The following is a 24,063-nucleotide window of genomic DNA, read 5'->3' as shown; positions in this document are numbered from 1 at the left end:
AGTTGTCTGCTCTAAAATTGCATAATTGCTTCTGTGACTGATTTGGTGCTACTCCGTAATAAGTTGTGAATACTGTACACTGACCTGGTTAATGGGAGGTTTACTAAATGAATATATTTGTATAGTTTAATAGGAGGATGCTTGGAAAAATGAGCAGGATGAGGAAGAATGGCTCAAGAGAGTAATTTTTCAGCAGGTGCTGGGGTTGTGAAGAGGGCAGAAGGCTGCTTTGCCATTCGCATTTGGGGGCTTGGAGAATGAGGTTGCATGGGGCTGGGTCTTCTTCCTTCATGTGCATCAACATGGAGCATTCCTGCCCTGAATTCCTGGGTGAGTGGCTGCTCCAGGCTTGGGGTACCCAGACTGTGCCTCCCACTGAAGGTCCTGCCATGTGGGGGTGTGTCAGTGGGAGCAGCCTCCATCCTGCAGCCCTAACAGCTTCATTTTTAAAACTATCTCTCTTGAATTTGGCTATTTTAAGTACTAGAGACTAAGATAATTATTTCATGAAGTAATATTATCTGCAAATTAACCTTGGATCTCTGCGTAGGTTCAGAAGAAGAGAGATAAGGAATTTTATCACAAATTGCAGACTTACTGGGTTTAACGTGAAGGCCGTGGCAAGTAATACATTTAAACTGCATTTAAGTAGTAAAGACCAGAATATCAAAGTCTAAAAGCAATAAACATTAATTTATTCAGAAATTTTTTATATTTTCTTTCTAGTTTATATGTTCTTTTCACACAGTCATTTAATGAGGTTATATTCTGATTAAAGTAGAAAAATAAAAAAGTAAAATGTTTTATTTCAGTAGATAAAAATGCAGCTTTTAAAATATATCAGCTTGCCCTGCATAGTCTGAGCTGGATGTACAATTTCCCCTTCATTCAGCATGGCTGCTAACTAATGGATTTTGGGGGAAAACGTCCCTCTTATGTAGAGTTTCAATTGAAATCCATATTTTAATTTTCAGTGATAACTAATACATTTACTGTAATCCCTTTCAAATATTCACTGGCAGTATTCCCAGACATATATTTTTGAAGGTTAAGTGGTTTAGGATTTATGTACTGTACTATGGAGGTGTATTGGGTTTGTGTGGCAAGGGTTTGACAGCAGGGGGGCTACAGGGGTGGCTTCTGGGAGACAAAGTCGGGACTGAAGTTAAGCCCAGGAAGAAGGGAGGGGTGGAGGGGAAGGCGTTTTAAGATTTGGTTTTATTTCTCATTATCCTAGTAATAAATTAAACTAATCTCCCTGAGTCAAGTCTGCATTGCCTGTGACTGTAACAGCTGAGTGATCTCTCCCTACCTTTATCTCTCTCATGAGCCTTTAGTTATATTTTCTCCCCTTGCATAGCTGAGAGGAGCTTTGGTGGGCATCTGGTGCCCAGCCAGGGTCAACCCACCACATCAGGTCAGTCTGAATGAGCCACTAAGTCTGTAGGGCCCCCTCACTGCCAGAGGGGTTTGTAGCTCAGAAACAGCTGTGGTAGCACCAAGTTTTCCTGGTTAATGACCTGTGTTTCTGACGAGCCCAGGGTGCCGTGCTGGGCTGAAAAACTGCTTTTGCTGTTGCAGATCTCACTTGGGTGTTGTTACATAGGACTGATTCACATAGTGTAGATGCACCTTCCTGGAAGCTTGGAGTTTTGATTGTGTCCAGAAAAACCTCTTTTTTTTTTTTTTTTTTTTAATAGGCTGCAATAGGCATGAGTAAAGAACAGTAATTAAAATAATATTCCATGAGGTTTGTGTTTTAATACAGCGGTGTGATTAAAATTGGATCTGCCTTTTCCTCTCCCTTGAGCACCATTGTGTGCTTTGTGGCTGATGAAGTGGAATGAGCGCTGTGATCAATATTTATGGTGTCACTGTGGGCACCTGCAGCTCTTTCAACCCTTCTTGCACTATGAAGCTGCAGTGGAGGTTCTTGGTTCGAGCTAATTAATGGCTAAATGCAACTTGATGTGAAGGCTGGACAGGCTGTTCCTAGCACTGTTTCTGATGAGGGTCATGTGCCACATGCACAGATTTTCTAGTTCTCATCACTGATCAGACAAAAGTAGGAACTTGATTTCTTTGGCGATGTACTTTCAGGTGTTGCAGTCATCCTTTGGTGTTCGGGCTCTCCCTGTCTTGGGAACAGCCACTCTTGGGGTACCAGATCCTGCCCCTGGACACACAAAAAAGAATACACGTATGGATTCTTTCAGCTGAGTTTATAGACTTCTTCCCTACAACTTTTCTTTTTACCCTCCAGTCTATGCTACAGATAGCATGTGTTTCATTCCAACATGAATGCCAATGAGTTAGTGCAAGTCTGCGCTTTTGCAGCTTACCAGTTTGGGAGCTTCTCCCAGCTGTGCCAAAATATTTTTCTACAGCTGCTCGTGAAGTCCACAGACTATTTTCTGTCCAAATCAGCCCTGCACTTCTTTGTTCCACAGTTCTCTTGTCTCTTGACCTCTTCAAGGCTTTTCCAAAATAATAATATCATCTTTGAACTCTTAGTGGTTTGGTTTGTTGCAAACTTTGCCCGTTTCCTGGCAGTGACAGTGGCTGGAGGCAGTCCAATGTAATTAGTAAGTATTTTGGAGACTTTGCTTTGGCAGCCCTGTTAAATATGTGCAGTGAAAGCAGGATTAGTATGGGGCTTCATTTTTTTTTTTTCTCATTAGGGCATCTCTATGATCTCTAAGCTTATTTAATTGGAAATTAGCCATTCTTATTAACACAGGAGATACCCTTTGGTCCAAATCCTGACATTGGATAAATGTGTATAGTTTCCACTGAGGAGAAAGAAAATGCATCCGTATACTCCAGGGTGGAAATTTGCCCTTTTGTGTCCACTGCAGTTCTCCTGCAGGAGAATTTCATTTTCTGGTACAGGCAATAAATTTTCGCTGCTCAGATAAGTGACTACAGAGGTTCATCATCAGGATTTGAAGAAATAAGCCTCCTAAGAAGATGGATGATGACAAGGGGAGTAAGAGTTGTTATCCAATCATTTGTCACAGTCCAGAACATTAAGATGTATGGGTAAGACCCCAAAGGTGTGTAGAAGTTCCTTTTTTCCAGCAGTCTGTTGGTGTGCAATAACTTACCCTGTGCAGTCAGCCAAGTGTCACAGTGACTCTGAGAGCTCATTCTGTTTGTATCTCTTTGTATACACAGCACATGAGCGGGAACAACTTATATGTTGTTGGGAAGTATTCCACACATTATCCAAATGTAGCCCCACAACTACTGAAGATGGAGGCTGACTTCCCTCCCTTCTCTGCCTCCTCCATCCCACTCCAGATGTTAACACTTCTGCCTTACCTCCTTTGCTGTGATACTGTTCTGCTTCAGGCTTTCTCCAGAGACTTTTCCCTCTGCCTACTTTCCTGTGGTTCCCCGCTCTACACCCTCTAGTTCTTCCCTTGTCTCAAGGCTTCAAAACCACGGAGCAGCCATGGGGTACAGCATCAGCTAGTGAGAAACTGGATTAAACATTCATGGCTCTAGGAGTGCTTGTTAGCATGTATGTATTAATTCAACACTTCCTGCTGGTTTTCAATATGCTGGGAGGTTATGTTGCTGGTGAGGTGACTTTAAAATCCATAGTGGAATATGTTCCAACTAACTGCTTGAGAGAAGGTAAAAATTTTGCTCTGCTTATCTGATTTCAAAGAAAAACCTTTCTCCTTACTTTTTAGCAAGTGAATATTCCCCTCTAAACCGAATCTGTTCAAGACCAGATTTCTGAAGGATTTTGTTAAATTTTGGCTCTACAGCAGAGATAGCTGATATTGGAAGTTCACCTTTGTGTAGGAGGGAGACAACACCATAGTTTGCTGTGGTAAACTGCTCCCTGCTTTGCTGCTTGTTGATGGGAATTCGTGCAAAGATGAGGTTTGACTTGTCCCGTCTGGGCTTGCTGTGGCACAGAATGGCTCAGTAGCCTAAATTTGATCAGAGATTGAGAGCTTGATATCATGCATGGAGTCTACTAAATTCTGAGAACTCCTCTGTCTTAGCAATTTCCTTACATCTGTGTGCTGGAGTTGAAATATGGCCCTCACACATTTCCTGGTCTGGTCTGGTATTTTGTGGTCAAAAAGCTTAATTGGCTCAGTGTCTTTATTCTCTTGCATTTCTCTCTTGCACCTGGCTCAGGAGGATGTATGTGACCACTGCTGGCTCACAGACAGAGTTCTGACAAGAGTTTAGATATGAAAGTCTCAGACTTAGTCCTCAAGGGTGGCCTATGTCAGGACAGAGGTGTGGTGGGGACAGAGTGATGCTCTGGAAAGATCATGATGTTGGTGCTTCTCAGAAGCTTGGGATTAGAGAAGCCCGAGTCCAGGGCTGCCAGCAGTCCTGGCTGTGGAGTTTTCAGAACTCTCCTGGTGTGATCTTGTGGTGGTCAAACTGCTGTTGGCTGCCTTCAGGAGGATAGGGGTGATGGACCCCTGGGTTTGGGAGCCCTTTGTACCATTCCTGGCAGTGTGTCTTCAGGTGCCCAGGTGTTCAGTTCTACAAACTGTGGTGGGGAGATCTGTTCCTGTGGGTTTAGGAGCTGTCAAACACATGGCCATGTTTCCAGGGAAGCAATATGCGATTCCTCCAAGTCACAGCCATGTAATTACAGCAGTAATAATAGCTATCATTTCTGATGCCTCAGTGCCAAATGTAAAGGTGGTTAAGTTGTTTCTGTTAATGTTTTCAGAGGAGTCTGTTCTGCTGCTTTTTCCCTATTTGTGCCTTATCTGTGACTGAACAATTACCAGAAATGTGATGAGGATGTGGTATGCAGAAAGTCATCCCCTTGTCTCTGTTCCCAATGACTGAGGAGTGTGTGAGCTGCTGTTATCTCAGCTGCTAATCAATGGAGCTGGAGCTAATGTGTGAAGTGACCTTTGCGAGGAGAGAGGAGATTGTGCCAATATTATACCTGCAGTTCGAGTCAACTTTTGCACTTTGTCGTGTACTTGATTGTGTGAACTGCTCCCTTTCTGGATTGCTGTATCAGTTACTGCTCTATCCACCAATTTAGGAGATTCCCAGAATTTCTCTTGTGTGTTAGTCCTGATGTTTTCCTTGGCCAGTTATCATTTGTTTTACTGATGACCCCTGATCTTCCCAGTCTAAATTCCTTCTGTGCTTTCTCTTGTTTGTGCTTTCATTAAGTTTGAAGTCATCCTGCATAGCTGTACACTTCCCAGTGTCGGGAAGTCAATGGGATTTTTACCACTGAAATTAGACCCAATTTTCAGCTGCCTGTGGGTGAGCAAATGTTATTTTCTAGCTTTTCCCCTCTCTGCATTTTTATAGTGCTTAGAGGAGTCTGATGGATGGACCACTCAATTATTTAGTATCAATCAAGTTTTTGCTTACAACGCCTAAACAAACACTAGTATTACATCCTTTTTTTCTGAATATCTAAAATATAATTCTGCTACATTAATTTACAAATTTATAAAAAACATATACTGTTGCTTAACCAGACCTTTTAATGAAATGGGTTTTGAATTGAAATTTTAAGTATGCATGAAGAGAGTAAGATACCATTTGCGCTGTTAGGATTTCAATAATGTATGGAATTAGCAGAGCTTTATTATATTTCTGTGCCTGCGTGCCCTCCATAGAGTAAAAGTTGTAATAAGTATAAGTTCAAAGGTAAAATTTTATTGCTAAGCATGAGAGGAGAAAAAATAAATTAGAGTAATGTAATCATGCTCATATATGTTATGAATTTTGAACAGTGTCTATTAGAAAGTTTGTCAAAATGTGCTTAGCTTTGAAAATACTGATTAACGCTGAAGGTTTTAATATTGTTCTTCCTTATGTTCCCATTCCTTGCAAATATAAGTGTAAAATATCTCCTGCCGAAAGCAATTGTCATAAAATGACACTTTCCTATTTTAATAGCTGAATAATCAGAACAGAAATATTTTCCAAGTTGCGAAGTGGTTATTGCTTTTTTCACACGGAGAAATTTAGTGATAGAAAACCAAATTTTATCCGGATATTCTCCATTTTTTGTGTTTCTGTTCTTATATGTGAAGAGCGTGTCCAAATGTCTCCTGACAGCCTCGACACTTCAGGGTGTTTAAAAGGGGGGTGAAGTGCTTTCATTTGATTTCATTTACTGATTCTGTGTTTTTCTTTAATCTAGTGGCAAAGTTAAAATTGTAGAAAAGTTAAAAACGGGAGCTGGAAAACCTGTCAGGGAATGAGTGGTTGGGATCTATTTGGGCCCTTTGGGGTTCATACTTCTTTTTTCTTTTTTTTTTTTTTTCCCTACTTTGGAACAAATAAGGAAATTATAATTTTTTTCCTCAGAAAAAAGTGTACTCACAGATGCCATCTTTCAGATTTTTTTAAAATAGTTTCCAGACAGTTTGGACTCTGAATAATTGGGCAAAATACTGATTGAGTTTTAGATTTTTTTTCTTTTTCTTTTGGTTTTTTCTTCCAAAACAACTGTCACCTTTAAATCTATATAAACTTTCTGGAGGCAGAAAATAACAGGAAGCTTTTCTAAATAAACCATATTAGGTCATCATAAGTGATTCCTGCCTTTAAATTCTTCAGTTGATGCCATTGTAGCTGAGTTGCAAGCAGGATGAGGCTGCTGCTCCCATATAATCAGTGAACCAGTTCTAGAGGGTGGAGCAGTTTAGAGACCAAATGCAGTTTAAATGGCACTAGAGGAATGATGCAGTACTGAGTGAAAATGCAGGCATCCTTATTAATGATGTAATTAAAGTTCCACCTCATGGGCAAAGTGGAAGCACACAGAAAATATTGTTAATATTGTGTTTCCTACATTTGATTTATCCCCATTTTAAGTACTAAATGATCTATGCAAAATACAGTGGAAATTAAACACTCTGTCTAAAATTCACAGCTTTATTATGTAAAAATGGTTCAAGCAGAGGCCAGGGTACATTAGCCAGAAGTAACTTAACCCAGCTGAAAAGTGTCTTATGCACTTTAGATGCATAGTTGATACTTGGCTAAACCTGTGTACACTGGGAAGTTTTCCTCAATAACTGAAGGTCATGGTTTGCTATTGTATTGTTTTGGTCAAGAACAGATCTCAGACATTCATCCAGACCCTTGACTGATGATCATCTATGATACTGGGTGTATTTTCTTCTTTATTGCAGTTTATAAAAGCTCTGTTCTGAGATTTGTGGATCAATTAGAGACAAAATTGAAAAAGATGGTAGTAATAATAAAAATAAAAAATAGCTTAGTGTTTGGTCCTGCAAATTCTGAACATTTCCTGATGGGCTGCGGGAGCTCTCAGAGTTGGTTTATGGGATTAGGCCAGACTCTGCAGCTGAACTAGAACACATTTTTGTGTTAACTGCTTCTAAATGAGCTCTTAGTTTTAAGTAGTTGGCATAAATCTAATTTTAATTTACTGTTTTCATTTTCTTTTGCATTGATCCTCTTTTTGTAGAGATTCAATTGCAGACTTGGAGAAAGATGTTTTTTAAAGAGTCCAGATGGTATTTGCAATTATTTATTATCATTAGCATTCACTGTATCTGAAAACAAGACTTTTGCCAACTTAGATCAACCTCATTTGCTGCACTGTTGTTTACAATTTTTCAGTGTCCCATGTTAATACAAACTCACTTCTGGGGTGATTTCTGGGCTAGAAGAGAAAAAGAGTCTGCTATTCCCAATAGATGTCAAATTGCAAACTTATTTTGGGAATATTGTTTGGATAACAGTCAGTCACAGGCTTTTGATGGCTATGAGCAAGCCAGCAAGGAATATCATTACTGAGTAGCAGAATCTGAAGAAAAATTGGAATAATCAAAGCAGTATAGGTATAAAAATATTGCACTTTTCCATGTGTGAACACACAACTTTTCTTCTTGGTAATAAATCTTTTTTTTTTTTTTTTTTTTTTTAGTTTTGAGAGCAAAGGTGGCAACTCAAGTCAACTTAAGGCAACTTAATGTTTGGAAATTTATGACTGTGATGCATTAGAAATAAAATGCCACCTTCCTTTTCTCTAAACTAAAATGCCTGAATTCTTCCACTAAAATTATTCTGCCCCATATTGTATATTATATCTTAGATATATAATATGAAGTGGACTCTGTATGTTATTGGAATAAAAAAGTCCACGAATATTTTTTCTTAAAGTTTTGGAAATATATGTATATTTTATAATATTTTAATACATTTGACTTTTTTGTATAATTGCTTTCTACAATATTTTGTGTTGATTAGCATTTGGAAGAAAGTAATACAGAGAAGGAAATAGAGGGACACCTGTTTCAATTACACCATAGCAGCAATTTCAACAATAAATCTTAATTGCAATCAGTCTTGATCAACCCACCTGTATAGCTTCCCTCATTTACAAGGAGGACGGATAATGGAGAAAAAAAGAAAAACGTGCAAAGAAAAAGAGAGGAAAAAAACCCCAGAACACTAATATAGATTATGTTAAGTTGTTATACTTTATATTTTCAGATTGCTGTGCTATGTTAATTATTAGGAACAGCAGCCTGAATTTCCATGCTTTTCTCTGGGGATGCAGCGAACCTGTGTTTACTTTCAGCTGCCACAGGAGCAATTTCTCTTTAATTCAGGAGGGACTGTGCAAGCAGCCATAAGGTAGAACTGATTCTGCTTCTATGCCCAAGCTCAGCAGGTGAATATGCAGCAAATTCCTTTAAATGACAACTTGTCTTTCCATGTGGGATAGGAAACACACTGGAGGCAGTCTCTGTGTGGGTAACCTCACGCAGGTGTGTTAGTTTTTGTAACCTTGTGTGTGTAATACTCCACAGAGGTGTTCTGAGACGTTCTCTGCGGGCTTGGCAGCTGCTCACTCACGTTCCTCTCCTGTGCTGGGCTTTCTCGGAGCTTCCTTGGAGTCACAAATCAGTTTTCTTGTGTGCATTTACATAAAGAGAGAAAACAACAGTGGGCAAACAGTCCAAATTGCTGTAGAGGATACACAAGAAATGAAAACAAATACTGCTTTTTCTCCATACTCATCTTTTTCTCATACCCTCTGCAATGATTGCTTAGCCATAGTAAGGCACAGGATGGTGGCCAGTGATGGAGGGATTTGGACAAGGCTTCTGATTTTATGGAGATTTTGGAACATATTTCCAAACATCCATTTCTTTTCATCTTTATTCTCATTCCCTCTGTTAAGTTTTGTACTTTTTGGCTTACTTTCCTTTTTCTTATCCTCCTGACTCTTTTCTCCCTTTCTCTTCACTGAGCATTATGTGGTTAAAAATGCATTTTCCTTAAACTAACACATTGTTTTTCACAGTTGCATTTTAACCAAACCTTTTGACTCAAAACCTTAATGATTGTCTCATCCATTCTCTTTTTCTTTTGTTCCCTGAGAAAGTCCTGGTTTTATTTGTGCTTATTCCCTCCTGTCTGTTTTGAGTGGCTTGTTCTATTTCACGGCTTCACCTTCTTTCACGCTCTTGACCTCCGTTTGCCTTCGTTGCTTCTTCATTCCCCTTCCCCTCTGTGGGGTTCTGGTAATAGTGATGGACCACTGCAATTAAATTTATTCCATGTGCCACTGTTCTCCCTGACTAACTGACACTGCTCTTCTCCAATGTTCTTACCTGTTGACTGGCATTAAGGAAAGTCAACCGGGAGCCAGAGGTTTCAGTGAGATTCATCTGCTGGAGATGACTGAAGACATCAGCCCCTGGATGCTTTAAGATCTCTCTAAAGCTGGTTGTGCAGCATGGGAAAAAAGATCCGTGATGCTGTGATGAGATGAAGACATTCAAGATGGTTATGAGAAATTTCTCCTGTTGTAATTTGATTGTTATTGAGTTTAAATGTACCCTTTTCGGTAGCTGATGAGATGCCTAGGCCAGGATGCTGCCAGCAGACAGCTTTCTCTGAATGCATTTGCTCTTAGCAAACTGGCATACAGTCAATAGGAATTCCTCTGGATTTACTGCTGCCTGTTGACATCTCACTCTGTTACAGGCAAGTATTTAATCAAAGTTTATTGTCATTCTTTTCTGAGATTTAAGTGGCACATAAAATTTTACGATACGTATAGTATTTTAGATGACAGCTTCATTATTTCCAGTGAATAATTTGGAATGCTACAAGGAGAAATATTGATGGCAAACTGGTAATTGTCATTAAATATGCAGCATTTTTGCAGCAGTCTTGTGCAAAAAGTAAATTTTCTGAACTTCTACATAGCAATGCAGAACAGTCTGAAATGTAATTCCTTTGCCTTGAGCCTTTTCCCATCATGGAGGTCACTCGAGGCTCCACACATGTGAAAACCTGAAATCTTCAAAGTAACTTTGCAGTTTTTCCTTCTAAAAAATGAGCATGGTATACTATTGAATGTCGAAAGGAGAATACTTGGTTTGTTATTGAGTTGATCTTTCCATTCCTTCTACCTGGTGGGATTTGTATTTTTACTGCCTTAATTGTGTCCTGTCTAGTGACCACTCCCTTTTTCCTGAGCCAGGGGAGGAATGTCTTTGGCAGGAGTAATTAAAAACTGTGTCACAGGAGGTGGGTGTACGACGGGTCACTGGGAAGAATGAGACTAATGCACCAGAGCTGCAAGGCAGTATGTAAAATAGACAGATGCAGTTTAATATTGGACTGATTCCAAATGCAACTTTCCTGTTGGTTCAGTGCCTCAACACGGAGCGCATTATTCAGGACCCTGGGAGTGGCTTCTCTTTCTGGAATGGAAAATGCAATGAGAAAAAAATTGAGTTGTTGGAAACAAGACCCAGCTCTTTAGTTCAAGGGGGGATTTGGGTCATTCCTTATTTTGTGTCTGCTGTTGGGAAGAATTTAGTTTGTTTTTTGGTGAATTAAAAATTCTACTCAGAATGGTACTTCTCTACGTAGCTTCTCTGTTGCCTTGTAAAAGAATTCAAATGAAGGACTGGTACATTAGGTAATGAGCAACTTTGTTAGCCCATATATTTACAAAAATGCCATGCTTGTCTTCTCTTTTGTAATTATTACCTCCTGACTTGGAAGAATATGGATTAAATCTTTCCTATAAAAGGCTATCTGGTGAGTATATCTTGAGTATTTAGCTTTATAATCACTAAACTATTCAAGTACAGGGCAATCAGTTTAAAAAATGCCATTAGAGTTGTTCAGGATGTTTGCAATAAAACATTTTGAATAGAAAACTGTAGCATTTTTCTTAACTATAGCTTCTTTTAGGAAAGCAAGCATTCAGCAAGGCTGAGAACAATTTGTACTTAAGGCATGAAATAAAGAGCATGTGAGAGGGATCACTTTGGCTCCTGGGATGCTGAGGGTGCTGTTTCAATTATTCTACCTCAGGCAGTTCAGAAGTTGTGCCTCACAGGTGATGGCAGGTAGTTATATTCTTGCTCTCAGCCAGCTGCTGACCAGCATCCTCAGGTCCTTTTCCATCGAGCAGCTTTCAACCACTCTATCCAGCCTGCCCAGATCCCTCTGCAGAGCCTTCCTACCATCCAGCAGGTCAACACTCTCACCCAGCTTGGTGTCAGACTTACTGGGGTGCACTCAGTCCCCTTGTCCAGGTTATCAATCAGGACTGACCCCAGTACCGAGCCCTGGGACACCCCACTGGTGACTGGCCTCAGGTGGATGTAATTCCATTCTCCACTGTCTGGGCCTGGATGTCCAGCCAGTTTTTTCCCCATTGCACAGTGCATCCATCCAAGCCATGAGCAGCCAGTTTCTCCAGGAGAGTGCTGTGGGGAGTGGTATCAAAGGCTTTGATAAAGTCCAGTTAGACACATTCACAACCTTTCCCTCATCCAATAAGTCGGTCGCCTTGTCATAGAATAAGGTCAGTTTAGTCAAGTAGGACTTGCTTTTTGTAAAACCACTCTGGCTAGGGATGATTCCCCTGGTTGTCCTGTACATGCTGTGTGATAGCACTCAAGATGATCTGCTCCATGACCTTCCCTGGTACGAAGGTCAGGCTGCAGTCTTAAAGATCCCTGGATCCTCCTCCAACCCTTTTTGTAGCTGAGTGTCACATTTGCTGACCTCTAGTTACCTGGTACTTTCCCAGATAGCCAGAATTTCTGGTAAATGATGGGAAGGGTCTAACGAGCCCTTTTGCCAGCTCCCTCAGTAAATTTGGGTGGATCCCATCCAGCCCCATAGAATGGACTTGTGTGTATAAAGATTAGAGAAATATCTGGAAAGATTATTCAGCATATCTGAGATAAGAATTACACCTTCAAGGTACGGGGTGGACAGTTTGGAAGCTCTGGAGAATTTAATATTCCCTGTAAATCTGCGACAATGTATAAAGCACACTTCAGCTTTATCCTGTACTTGTATTTTTCATGGAAAATGAAATATTATTGCCTCCCTTTGTAGTATGCAGTAGTTTTCCGTGAATTCTCAGCCAGGCGGCTGGTACAGGAGAACATTCTCCTTCTGCAGTAATAGAAGGCAGTAATTAAACCTGAACACAGTGAGTGGAGCTATAAAGTAAATCAAAGTGAGTGTTGAATTGTACCTCCATGCACCTTGTGGTAAACTCTTTATAACAAAACGCAAAGCTTCCTTTCCTTGCTGAGGAACTGTGAATTGCAGCCTCTGTGTTGCTGTCACCCGCTGTAAATCCAGCGTGAAAAGAAGTCACAGAGGGAAGAAGGTGAAAGTGTGTTTTGCTCCTTTGCTTCCCTTCCCCACAGGGTGGTTACTCCAAAATATGTGGCACCTGGAGGAAGCCACCCCAAAGGGGATGTATCTTTTGAATGGAGTGGCTTGGGTTTTGTAAAGTCAGATTAAATCAATGGAGAGGCTCTCCTGGCTTTCAACAAGTAGGTTTTTCTCTGATTCTTACATCTGTAGCACAGTCTGGTGGAAAAATTAGGTTAAATTCAGAAGTTGATGAACTTCATGGTGCTTTCTTTGCATAAAGTCTTGATGCAACAGAGATAACCTGTGTTGTGGGTGGAGGGGTGGGGGGCCTACTTGAAGTGCCAGTGTCCCTTTTCCATCCCTTCTGGTTCAGAAACCTATTACTGACTGTCCATGTGCTTCCCTGTCAGTGTCAGTGATGGGAGAGGAGGACAGATGTTTCACCCCACTTCACCAAAGCGTATAATCTCTTGATGCTGCTGTACCATTGACTCCAGAAATCACGCCTGCCCAGGATGCCCTCCTGTTATCTGCTGCTGTACAGACAAGCTGTCAAAACGTTAGCAGGGATTTTGACGCTGAAGTGACTCGGGAAGACAGCTGAAATAAGGCTTACAGGTTTATTTGGCGTTTTTACATTGTTTTTCTCTGAAGATAGTTCTCACTATTATGTGAGCATCCAAAGCAGCAGTGCTCATCCGGGCTAGTCAAAGGGAATGAGGGAATGAGCTTGGTTTGCAGGGGTGCCAGTTGCAGTTCTGAGGGATGGGGGCCGTGTGCAGGGAGTATAGTGCAGAGACTGGGCATATCAAGCCTTTCCTGGTGAGCAGAGGTGTGCACAAAGGAAAGGGAGTATAAAAATAAAGTATTTTTAACCATATCTTGCAGTCTGATTGCCTGCTGGATCCGACGCTCCTTCTCATAATACGCTTGAAAAGTTTTATTTGTGCCTCGAGGGCAATGAGCCTGTCTTCATTTAGGAATGCAACTGCAGATAATACCACCCTGCTGCCGACAGCTTTATGTGCTCACAGCCTGCCTCTCTTATTTACTCACTTGTATATGTGGGGCCAGTAGTTTTCTACCCTCCCACTTATAATTGCATCCTGGGCTGCCTTGTTCTGTAGCCTGTTCCTGTAGTGTGAGGTGAAAGAGCCAGTTGTTGCCATTATAAATTTAATTTTATTTTTTCTTACATATAGTTGAGCCTGAATAGTCATTATGGTTTTTTTTCCCTAGGTTCATAATTAAAGAACCCTCAAAGGAGAGCTTTGTAACTATTATGAGGGCAAAAGAGGAGGTAACGTTTGGTGTGACCTTGTTGTTTATAAACAGGTGGAGTTGAGCTTCCAGAAATTTGATATACATATATATAGCTGAAAATTCATGAGGATACAGAAATACTAAGCAATAGAACAAAGTCAGTCATGACTGTTCATCACTTAAAATATATTTGTAAGATATTAGATGTAATTCAGTAGTGAAAGAGTTATATTTTATGAACTTTTTGTTAATTATGATATCCTCATAAATTCTATGTAATTACTAAAATTTCTGGACTTTTTCCATATTATTTTAAAAAATAAAAGTGTATTTTATGATTTTATTTTCCTTTTTAAAAACAATAGTTCTCTGTTGTATTCCACATGACATCCCTCATGTGCTTTCTTTTGCTGCTCATTCTGCCAGTGGTTGTTTTGGTTGATAGGTTTTTCTCCACCAGTCTCCAGTGTCCTACCTTCTTGTTGAAAGGGCTTTTGGAAAGATGCTTCTCATCAGGAGGTGTGCTTTGGTCCAGGTCCCTTGGCTCATCTCCAACAGAAAGTATTTCTCCCTTGGATGTGGGTGATCCAACTGATTCATAATTTTGGATCTCCTAGGTTTTGGGTGAGAAGCAAGAGTCAGAAATAACAGTGGTTCGTTCTGGTGAGGTTGCAGGGGAAGGACAAAAACATCATCAGATACTTCTCTGATCTACAGGAGAAAGAAATCTGACTTCTTTGGGTACCTGCACGATTTATATTGTGGAAAATAGGTTCTGTAGGTAGAGATTGCTAGAAAATACAGGGCAACTGTCATTATTTCTGATTGAATTCTGCGAATCTGTGAATTATCTCATTCCTTTTGCTTGCCTGCTTCATAAAGTGGACTGCAGCCAAGATGTCACACACCAACCTTGAAACACGTTTCTTTCTTCTTTGCTTTTCTGAATAAATATTTAAGTTAGTTGTTCAAGTACTACCCTTTCAAGCCTGAAGCCTAACAACATTCTCTTTTGTAGTATATTCCTCCATGGCCAGGTGAGTGTTTGACATAAACTTAGTCTGTTTGATGCAGACTGTGGATATTGAACCAAGCCGTGCCGCTCTCCACATATCTTTTTCCATTTGCTCCAGGTGAAGAAGTGCCACATCACCTCTGCTCAGAGCTGCCCCATCCTGAAGTTGTGGCTTGTGAAATCCCTTGTGCCATGGACTGTGTCATTAGCGAGTGGTCCCCGTGGTCTCCCTGTTCCCACTCGTGCTCCAGTAAAAACGCGGAGGGCGCTCAAAGCAGGAGCAGGTCCATCTTGGCCCTTCCAGCTCAGGGTGAGTGGTGAACACTTTTGGATTAACCACTGTTCCCTTGATGAATTGACTTGCATTCCTCAGCCAAACTGTGTTTAGATCAGAGCTAGTCCCAGTTCCGCAGCAATGAGGAATAATAGTTAATACTTGTCCGTGCATCGTACCTGGGGTGTAAGAGATCTTTATGGGCTGGAGTTAACGTGTCACTTAGAGAAATTCTGTCACAGTTCAAAATCATTTACTTCAGCCTCTGAATTGCTGTCTGTTGAGGACCAGTCTGGGTGTGAATTTGTTTCAGGAGAGCTGCATCCTCTGCCAGTAAAATTGCTGCGTGACACAGACTCATCCTGTGAGTGTCTTCATCTAGGAGTATTGTAGTAATAATTTAAACAGTGAACTGTGAAAAATGAGGAAGTGGAAAAGGACCTCTTATGTTATTTTATTAATGCAGACCTACTGACCTTCTTGTTTTTCTGTTGTAGCAAGTAAATAGCTATTGATGAATATATGTGATTTCCTCTGGATCTTCATGGACACATCTTGTATCTGTTTTTTTTGCATATTAACATCAGTGATACAGCTATTTACACAAACTATTTTCTATTAGAACTTTAGTCTTCTAGCTACAGTTACACATATGGTAATTAATTTATGTGTTGGTTTATCACCCAGGATTTGAAAGGTCTTGAATCAAGTGCATAAAAATTCATAAAATGTGAGGAGCTCCAACAGACTAAAGCCTTGTTGACACAAAATACCTGCTATTGCCAGAACTATGTGCACTTAATGCAGCAACAAAACACTTCCAGATGCAAATCTAGTTTAGGACAAGCTCTGTTAAGTGCTATTTTGCAAATTGTCAGTAAAGCCACCTGCTGTTTCTGGGACAGTGTAAGGACTTGATCTTGCAAACCCTTACTCATGTGAAAGGTCTGTATTCACATAAACATCCTTATAAGCACTTGTTAAGAAAATTTGGACTTTTCAGGATGAAAATAATTGTTAATTGAATGATAATAACTACTACTAAACCAGTCTGTGAGCTGGAGAATAACTAAAATGAAAAATACAGTTGGCTTCATATTTTCCATGAAAATAATGAAACGCAAATAACAGATAAACTTGGAATTATGACAGTGAAATTGTGAAGAAGTGAATTCTGGAAGTACAGAAGCACAGTATATCTCAACCTGCAAGACACTAAACTAAAAATGTCCTACTTTTAACTGAATACTTTAAATGTCTCAGGAAGGAATAATTAACTATTAAAATCAAACACCCCGACTTTTTCTGTGCATCTTTAGCAATGGGTGTGAGGGTTTGCTATGCAGAGTCACATGTCTGTGTAGAGACAGTGACTGAAATTTTGGAGAGTGAAAGTGGATTTAATGGCATTATCACTGCAATAGTGAGGCAGTGTTAAGTTACCTGTTTTCTCTACCTCTTTCATATCCAGCTCAGAGCTGGGCCCCCAGCTCTACAAAGCTGTGGTACCTTTGCAAGGGCCATTTTGTTTGTCCTCTGTCAGTGGAGGCAGTGTTGGCTGTGGCTCTGCTGTCTGAGGACTTCTGGACACCATCTCACAGGCTGACTTCACTTCAAATCCTCGGGTCATTTTCTCCAAGCCCTTCACCAGCTCCCAGAATATGATAATCAGGAAGCTGTTGATGAAACTAGACGGACTTTATTTTACTTGATTTAAAGCAGGTTTTCAAAGATAATTAATTATGCAGCAAACTTCTGAAAGTTGGTACAAGAGGAGATTGTGGAGCAGGCATTCTCAGCAGGTGTAAAGTGAGTTAGAGGAACTGACGAACATCATGTCCATAAAAAGTCTGTAAATGGCTACTGGAATGGCCAGGCAGAGGAGTCCTGTCCTGCTTTCCTTGTGCAAAAGTTGTCAATGAACTGCAGAAAGTGGCTAGGTTTTTTTGCTTTCTATAAAGAGTATCTCCTGCTTGTGGTGTTGCAGGCACAATGCCAGGTTGGATGGACCTTGTGGTATTTTTTATTAAGTTAAAACTGCCTCGTTACTACTCTCTGTTGTTTAGGAGAGCTTCCTTAGCATGGGTATTTTTGAAAAAAAGGCACCTCGTTTTTTCCCCTGGGAAGTTCAAAATTTAAGTTAGATTTTTTCTTTTGATTTTTATTTTTTTTCCCTGAGGCACCAAGCATTTTACCATTTGCTTGCTAAGCCTTTTTTTTTTTTTTTAAACTTGTACTCAAACACATAAGAACAGTAGTTGGTCTGCATTTTTCCTGCCAAGTCAAAATCTTCAGGAAATAAGTTACCTGGGGCATTTTCTACTCCTTCGTCATACTAAACATTTCTGAGACTGAACACTGGGTGGAACAGTCCATTTTCATGAAAAGATAAATGGTAATGTGACATGATTATCCAAATCAGCATGTCAAGTAATTTTTCTCTCTCTTCCCTTTCTCCCTGCTATTCATTGTGGCTGCTTGGGGTCATACCTTATTTCGGGAGGGTCAGTCCTGCAAGGCAATAGGCATCCCTTCGAGGAGCAATATACCTTCATCTCCTGCTCATTTTAGTAGGGTGTAAAGGTGCTCTGAACCTCCTGATATCTGGCCCCACTCTTCAGTTCTTTCAAAATCTGCAGCACTTTGGCAATGTCCCAGGTTGGCAGATTCTCCCTCCTGGAAGAGAATGGTTTCCATTTTAGTAATTTTTACTTCTTTCTTCCAAAAATGGCAATACTTACTGTTAAATTTCACTGCATTACTCCATAGCTTTTGAGCTACAAATATCTCCTGCTTTTATGGGATAAATTCGGGCTGCTGGCTGGAGTGTTATACTTTCTGGGGAGGCTGTTCAAACTCGTGTACTTTGTGGATTTGTCACCAGTTGCTGACAAAGTGCAGCAGCTTAGCAAAATCTTTGGACACGCATTTGAAGGATGGTACTTCAGAAAAGTAAAGGCCTCATACTCAAAACTTGTCTTTCAAGTTTCCCCTCCTTGATTTTCAGATGTTGGTATCGTTTGATGCATTCCTCTGTCATTACTGTTCAGCATCTCAACACCTCCAATCTTTAAGGCAACACGTGAATAGAGTCCAAATATGAGATAGAGACATTCGTCCTTGGAAATTAGCAAGGAGAATGAACATAAAAATAATGCTTAATTTGTCTTAAAACCTAATTGCATGTTTGCTGAGTGATACTGGCATTTAAGTTGAATTAACTTGGCTCTGTGTAGGAGTTATCAATAAGGTAGCTCAGAAATATTCTTTGCCTATTTCTGTTTCCATTATGCATTGGAATACAATTTTATGCACGGCTAGTTTAATGGGGAAACAATATTTTAGAAGGTTGTTATTGCAGCCATAAAGGTCAACAGCTTTCTTTAAGCTTTATTTATTTATTTGAATGGGAAAAAAAGCGAAGATATTAGACAAACCTGACATTTTTGTTTATCTTTCCTCGTCTTCCTTTTACCATGTGCCATAAGATAAAATATGGTGTTCTCTTGACCCTTTCCAGGCGGAAAAGCCTGTCCCCCTGACCGAGCCCTGCAGGAACACCGTGCCTGTAACGATCATCCATGTGTGCATTTCTTCTGGGAAACGTCTCCCTGGAGCTCCTGCTCTGAGGACGTGCTGGTGACCGCGCTCAACTCCACCATCAGCTGGAGTGGAGAGGCCACTTGTGGAGTGGGAATACAGACAAGGAAAGTCTTCTGCATGAAGAGCAGTTCTGGCCAGGTCACACCTAAAAGGTATTTAAAGGAGGGCTATTAGTGGTTATTTATGCAACACGTGACAGGTAAAGGCATTTTCAGTGTATGGAATCTGCGGCGTTGAAAATAATTTTGTTTCAGGACTAATTTTCCAGGTGCTACTCCATCACTACTAGGAAAGGGGTCCTAATATATAACAAAACCAAATAGCTACCCCCTTTTTAGCTTTCCATGTAAATCCAAACCAGATGCATACTTTTAGCGGTGGAGATTTTTTTGCTGTAGCTCCTCTGTTATTCTAATTTATGGTTTTCTGCAAATACTTTTCCTGAAGGACAGGTGTGAGGAAAATGTAAAGTACATCTGAATATAACGTTCATCAATACGTTATTAGCAGTGCTCTAATAAAACAGAAAAAGTAAATAGATTTTGCATTATATTTGCACCCCAATGAGGTAGAACCATATGTGTGATTTATATTGTTCATTTGGTATATATAGCTTCTATAATGTGATAGCAACACGACAACAAAATTATATGTTCTGCAGTACAAATATCCTGAATTTTGCTTTGCTTTACTAAATGAGGAAAATAAGTAGCACAGATGTTTTCCCTTGTATAGAAAAATCAAGACATTGCTAATTATTTTTGCACCATTAATGAGTCTAGAGACTTACAACCGAGTTTCATTTCTTACTGTAGCTCTCAAAACAATCCTATTCGTATAAGCAGACTGTGTTGATTTCAGTAAAGTTAATTAAAATTCTTGAGGTTAATGAGATTAATTAAATAAAAGGAAAGAAATCTAGTATTCATTTAGATCTTGAATCCACTGATATGCTCTGACTTTACCTAATTAGACATATTGTTTATAGAGCTATATAATGTCTAAAATAGTTGTTTGCCCCCTCCACTTGTGAGATGGTGTAAGGAGAAATGGAACCGAAGGGGGTAAGTAAACACTTTAATAGCAGAATCATGACTTTCAGATTTTTTTCTTTTCTCTAGTAGGGATTAGTGGGATATTCCTCTTCCAAATGGGATCATTTTGGGTTGCATGCATTGCTAAGTATTTTTGAGTGATTTTTTTTTTTAAATAGAAACCAATAAAAAATGAAAAAGAATAATTTCCTTCCTGTTCACCCACTTGATATGCAAGATCTACCTGATCCCAGAAAATTGTCCCTTTTACACTTTTTGAGTTTTTATATATTAACTAATTAATATAATTAATTTATGTATTAACTGTGTCTGAATTTTTTATTAAAATATGTGTAACGTTTTTCATTTAAGAGTTAAAAATGAAGAAATTCCCAGAGCTCTTCTTACTGTACTGCATTGTACAACTTTTAACATAACAATCAAGGCCTCAATTAAAGATCACTTGAAGCTATTTTTGTGTTTCCTAGGGATTGAGAGTGAAGGAATATCACATCAGTCCTTAGAGCCAGTTGCAAGTGGTTTGAAAGCTGTTGCATGTTGTGCTAAAACAGGGTTACTTTATAAACATAACTACTCAGTTTCTTTGGTAATAAATATGTCTGTTTTGCTCCAGTGAGCTTTGTATTTTTGTTGTCATAGACAAAGCTACCTTTGTCCTGTAGTCATCAATCTGAGCTCCACAATTTTTAAAACATTTATTTTTTTTTTTCACCCTTGGAATGTACTAAATTGCTATGTGAGAGCAAAGGAGAAGAAAAATGAGTTGTACTGTGACCAGGAGGAATATCTTTGGCATGGCACTATGCTCACATCCCTGTGGAAGTCTTGAGAAGAAGGTCTTTCTCCATAGTTTCAATTTTTTATTACATTTTGTCTTTGCGTTCGGTTCAATAGATGTCCAGAGTCCATCCGACCTGAGGCCGTGCGGCCGTGCCTCCTCCCCTGCAAGAAGGACTGTGTTGTTACACCTTTCAGTGAGTGGACTCCCTGCCCAACAGCATGTCAGCCTGGTAAGCCTTTAAGAGGTCAAGATTTGGGGAAAAATTAGAGAATTGGCCTAGAAACATGTGGTAGTTGTAGTTCACAGCAGTCTAAGAATTTTTAGGGCATTCATGTGCATGAGTTTTGGACTTGAGGTCTTTGGTTGACTTTGAGTTGATGCTGATCTTGTGCAAGTGGGATCCTCATGAACAGATTTGGAGATGTAGATTCTCTCTGCCTGGAATAAATTCTTTCTGGGTTTCTGCCTTCAAAGTCAGAACTCCAAGGTCTCAGTGTTATATGACTATACATGGAATTGCTTCATTATATGAGGTGTTTTTCTCTTGACCAACCTAGGTGTATGTACGAGGTTGTGCAAGTAACTCCTGTGCTTTGTGGTTTTTCAAGGACCTTACATTTCTTTGATCTAGTTGACTGGGACAAGAAATGTTCAGCAAGGTTTCTTTATAATGATCTAGTGTTGGGTTCTGTGACAAATTTATGTGTTTCATTAATTGTTCAGATGAAAGTCTTCTCAGTTATCAGAATATTTCATTATTGTTGGTAGTTTCCTTGCCCTTCAGAGATTCTCAGTGGATGCTGTAGCATAGTCCTTGTTAGATTTTACAGGAAAATGAGTTGCTTTCTAAAACAGTGAATCCTGTTTTAATTAGCAATTTATTTTTAGACTTTAAATGAGCTGCCTATGAAGAAGTTGAATAAATTACCTGGTAAATTACTTTGTTTATTAAATAATAGTCTACAATTAAAATGAGACAAAATTAATTATTTAACCTCCTTGGCAGCATTATCATTTTAATATAATTCTAAATTAAAACTTCTTAGATGGGGGAGTTTGCTTTTTGCTAAATCTGTTACTGATATGGCTGCATTGCAGGATTTTTTTTTTTTTTAATTTGCATGGCACTATTAAAACCTCAGCACGATAATGAAATTTCTAAGCCACTATACATACGTGAGTTGTGAGGGGTGTTGTTTTTTTTATAGAAAAGTTGTATTTAATGAAAGCAATATACAGATGGTGAATTACTAAGCAGATCAAGCAGGAACAGGTATTGCCTGGCAGATTTAAAATTAATTGTGTACCAGCATAAGATTATAACTTAGACAAACATGTAATCACTAAATCAGGTTTACGCAGAACTTTACCAGTTGAGCTGTTTGTAGTTTGTCTGAGAAAATACATCCCATTTTACTATCTAACAATAAAAAAGCTGACATTTTCCCTACATTTAAATGTCATCAGACAACCGTCTGTCTTCTGGCAAAAGATTCTTCCCTACCTCAGAAGAGGAGACAGCAATGAACTCAGGGCAGCAACAGATGGACGGACAGCATAATTCACCAAAGAAGTACCACTGAATCCAAGCACCTGTTGGGGAGGCAGGAGCAGGGAGGTTGTTGCAAGTTATTGATTCTCTGCCATTTCAGATACTTAAAGGTGACGACTGTCTACTACAGTCTCCTATAATGTTATCTGTTTTAATGGGTCTTTGAGGATGGATCGAAACAACAATCAAAGAATCAATAGGGTGGCTTCAGAGTATGAGTTACTCTGAACGAGCAGCATGTAGATTTTCCTCTGTCATCTGCTTTAGGGTGGCAAAGGTGGCCTGGAGAGGTAACTGCTTTCAGCATGGATGAGGTGCTCTCTGGTCTGTCAGCACAGATTTAAAACAGAGAGATTAACAAGAAAAGCAAAAAACTAACAATAAATAATGTTTTTCATCTTCCTCCTGAAAATAGATGGTACCTGTAAGTACCTCTCCTCTTCTGAGCATTGGTTCTGCAGGAGGAAGGTTAGAAATTTCACAGTTGCTTAATTCTCTAAGCAAGCTTACATGAAATGTTGGATAGTAACTGTCCTATTTCTTTCCCCATGCCTTAAATCAGATTTGAAATGGGATGGGGTAAAAGTGGATAAAATGCATGGTGTGCCATGATAACAAATTCCAATGACTTTGCCTTGTGTCAGACAGTCCACAATCTGCCATTTCAGTCCTCATAAACACTCAGCCAGAGTTGGTCAAAGTTAAAGTCTTACCCCTTCAAAAGCTCTTATCTGTACAGAAGTACTAGAGAGAGTTCTGATGTTAGTGACTAAATTCTCAGAATCCTGTGAAAATCTGTCCATATTTGTGTGTGCAGAGCCTTGTGCTGACCAGACCCTGCCTTTCCATGTGGTCAGGAGCAGAGTCTGAAGCTGGATGTTTCCTGTAGAAGCTGGAGCAGATATAGCACATGTTACAGGAGTGAACAAGGATTTTATCCCTCACCCGAGAATGGTCGTGCACCTCTCTTAGCACTGGGCAGGAGTGAAACACAGAGGAATGAGAGATGCAAGATCCAGGGAGGAATGAGAAGAATGGATTGGTAAAAAGAGTTGAATGGCCCTGTGTGTAAGGGAGGAGAATGGAGGCTGATGGCAGAGGGAGGTGGAGAAGGCACCCCTGAAATTCTCAAACAGCATTATCTGAGTTGCAGAGTCAAGGACATAGAAGTTAAGATGGTCCTAGAGATCTTGAGGCTTGACTTTCTTTTTTTAGGAGGGCAAACAGTCGTAGCCATGCTTAAAATCAGCTGAAGCTCAGCCGTAAAAGGACAGTCCTACGCTATGCTAATACTCTGGAAAAATCAGGCTATAGCAATTCTAAATGAAATATAAAAATTATGCTCATTAACATTTGTGAGGAACACTATAGAAAAGCCAGTGAGGAAATTCAATTTTGAAAATGGGGTTTGAGTAACGTGCAATAAATGTTGAGGATAATTTAGTTTCTCGAGGTGGAGAAAATTACTGTGGGAAGCTCATTTAGATTTGGTGCTGATTAATAGGAAGGAAATGGCTAAGATTCTAATGGTGGTAGATAATTTGAATGAAAATCGTCACAAAGTGATAGAGTTCACGATTCTTAGAGGGAAGGATGGCCATATCAGCAAGACATTAAAAAAAAAAAAGACAGACTTCAACAAACTGCAAGGATTGGTAGCTGCACCTCTTGGGAACATTTTCTATGCAGGCAGGAGTATAGGAGATCTGGAAGCTGCCAAGAAAGCCTCTACAAAGAACTGAAGCCCTACTGGACTGTAATTTCTGTCCTTAAACTGTACTAAGAGCAAGCCAGTAGCACAGGGGAGCGAGATGTGTGTATATGACTTGCAAGTTCAAACTTCAAAAAATGAAGAGAAACCGTCACACACAG

General features: G+C 39.7%; 1 protein-coding gene across 4 annotated transcripts in view; it reads left to right on the top strand.

Annotated features, from left to right (window-relative positions):
* The window catches only part of THSD7B (thrombospondin type 1 domain containing 7B), a 308,502-nt gene that overhangs the window by 152,411 nt on the left and 132,028 nt on the right, over window positions 1-24,063 (top strand). For all 4 annotated transcript variants that reach the window (XM_027656313.1, XM_027656314.1, XM_027656315.1 and 1 more), the window contains 3 exons: window positions 15,045-15,236; window positions 18,721-18,955; window positions 20,753-20,868. In XM_027656313.1, coding sequence (XP_027512114.1) covers window positions 15,045-15,236; window positions 18,721-18,955; window positions 20,753-20,868 — 543 coding nt within the window. The remainder of the gene's footprint in view (window positions 1-15,044; window positions 15,237-18,720; window positions 18,956-20,752; window positions 20,869-24,063) is intronic.

This window comes from Corapipo altera, unplaced genomic scaffold (assembly GCF_003945725.1).
Source record: "Corapipo altera isolate COAL_440 unplaced genomic scaffold, ASM394572v1 68, whole genome shotgun sequence".
Lineage (NCBI taxonomy): Eukaryota > Metazoa > Chordata > Aves > Passeriformes > Pipridae > Corapipo > Corapipo altera.
The sequence above is the reverse complement of the archived record's forward strand: the minus strand, read 5'-3'. Positions and strand labels throughout refer to the sequence as shown.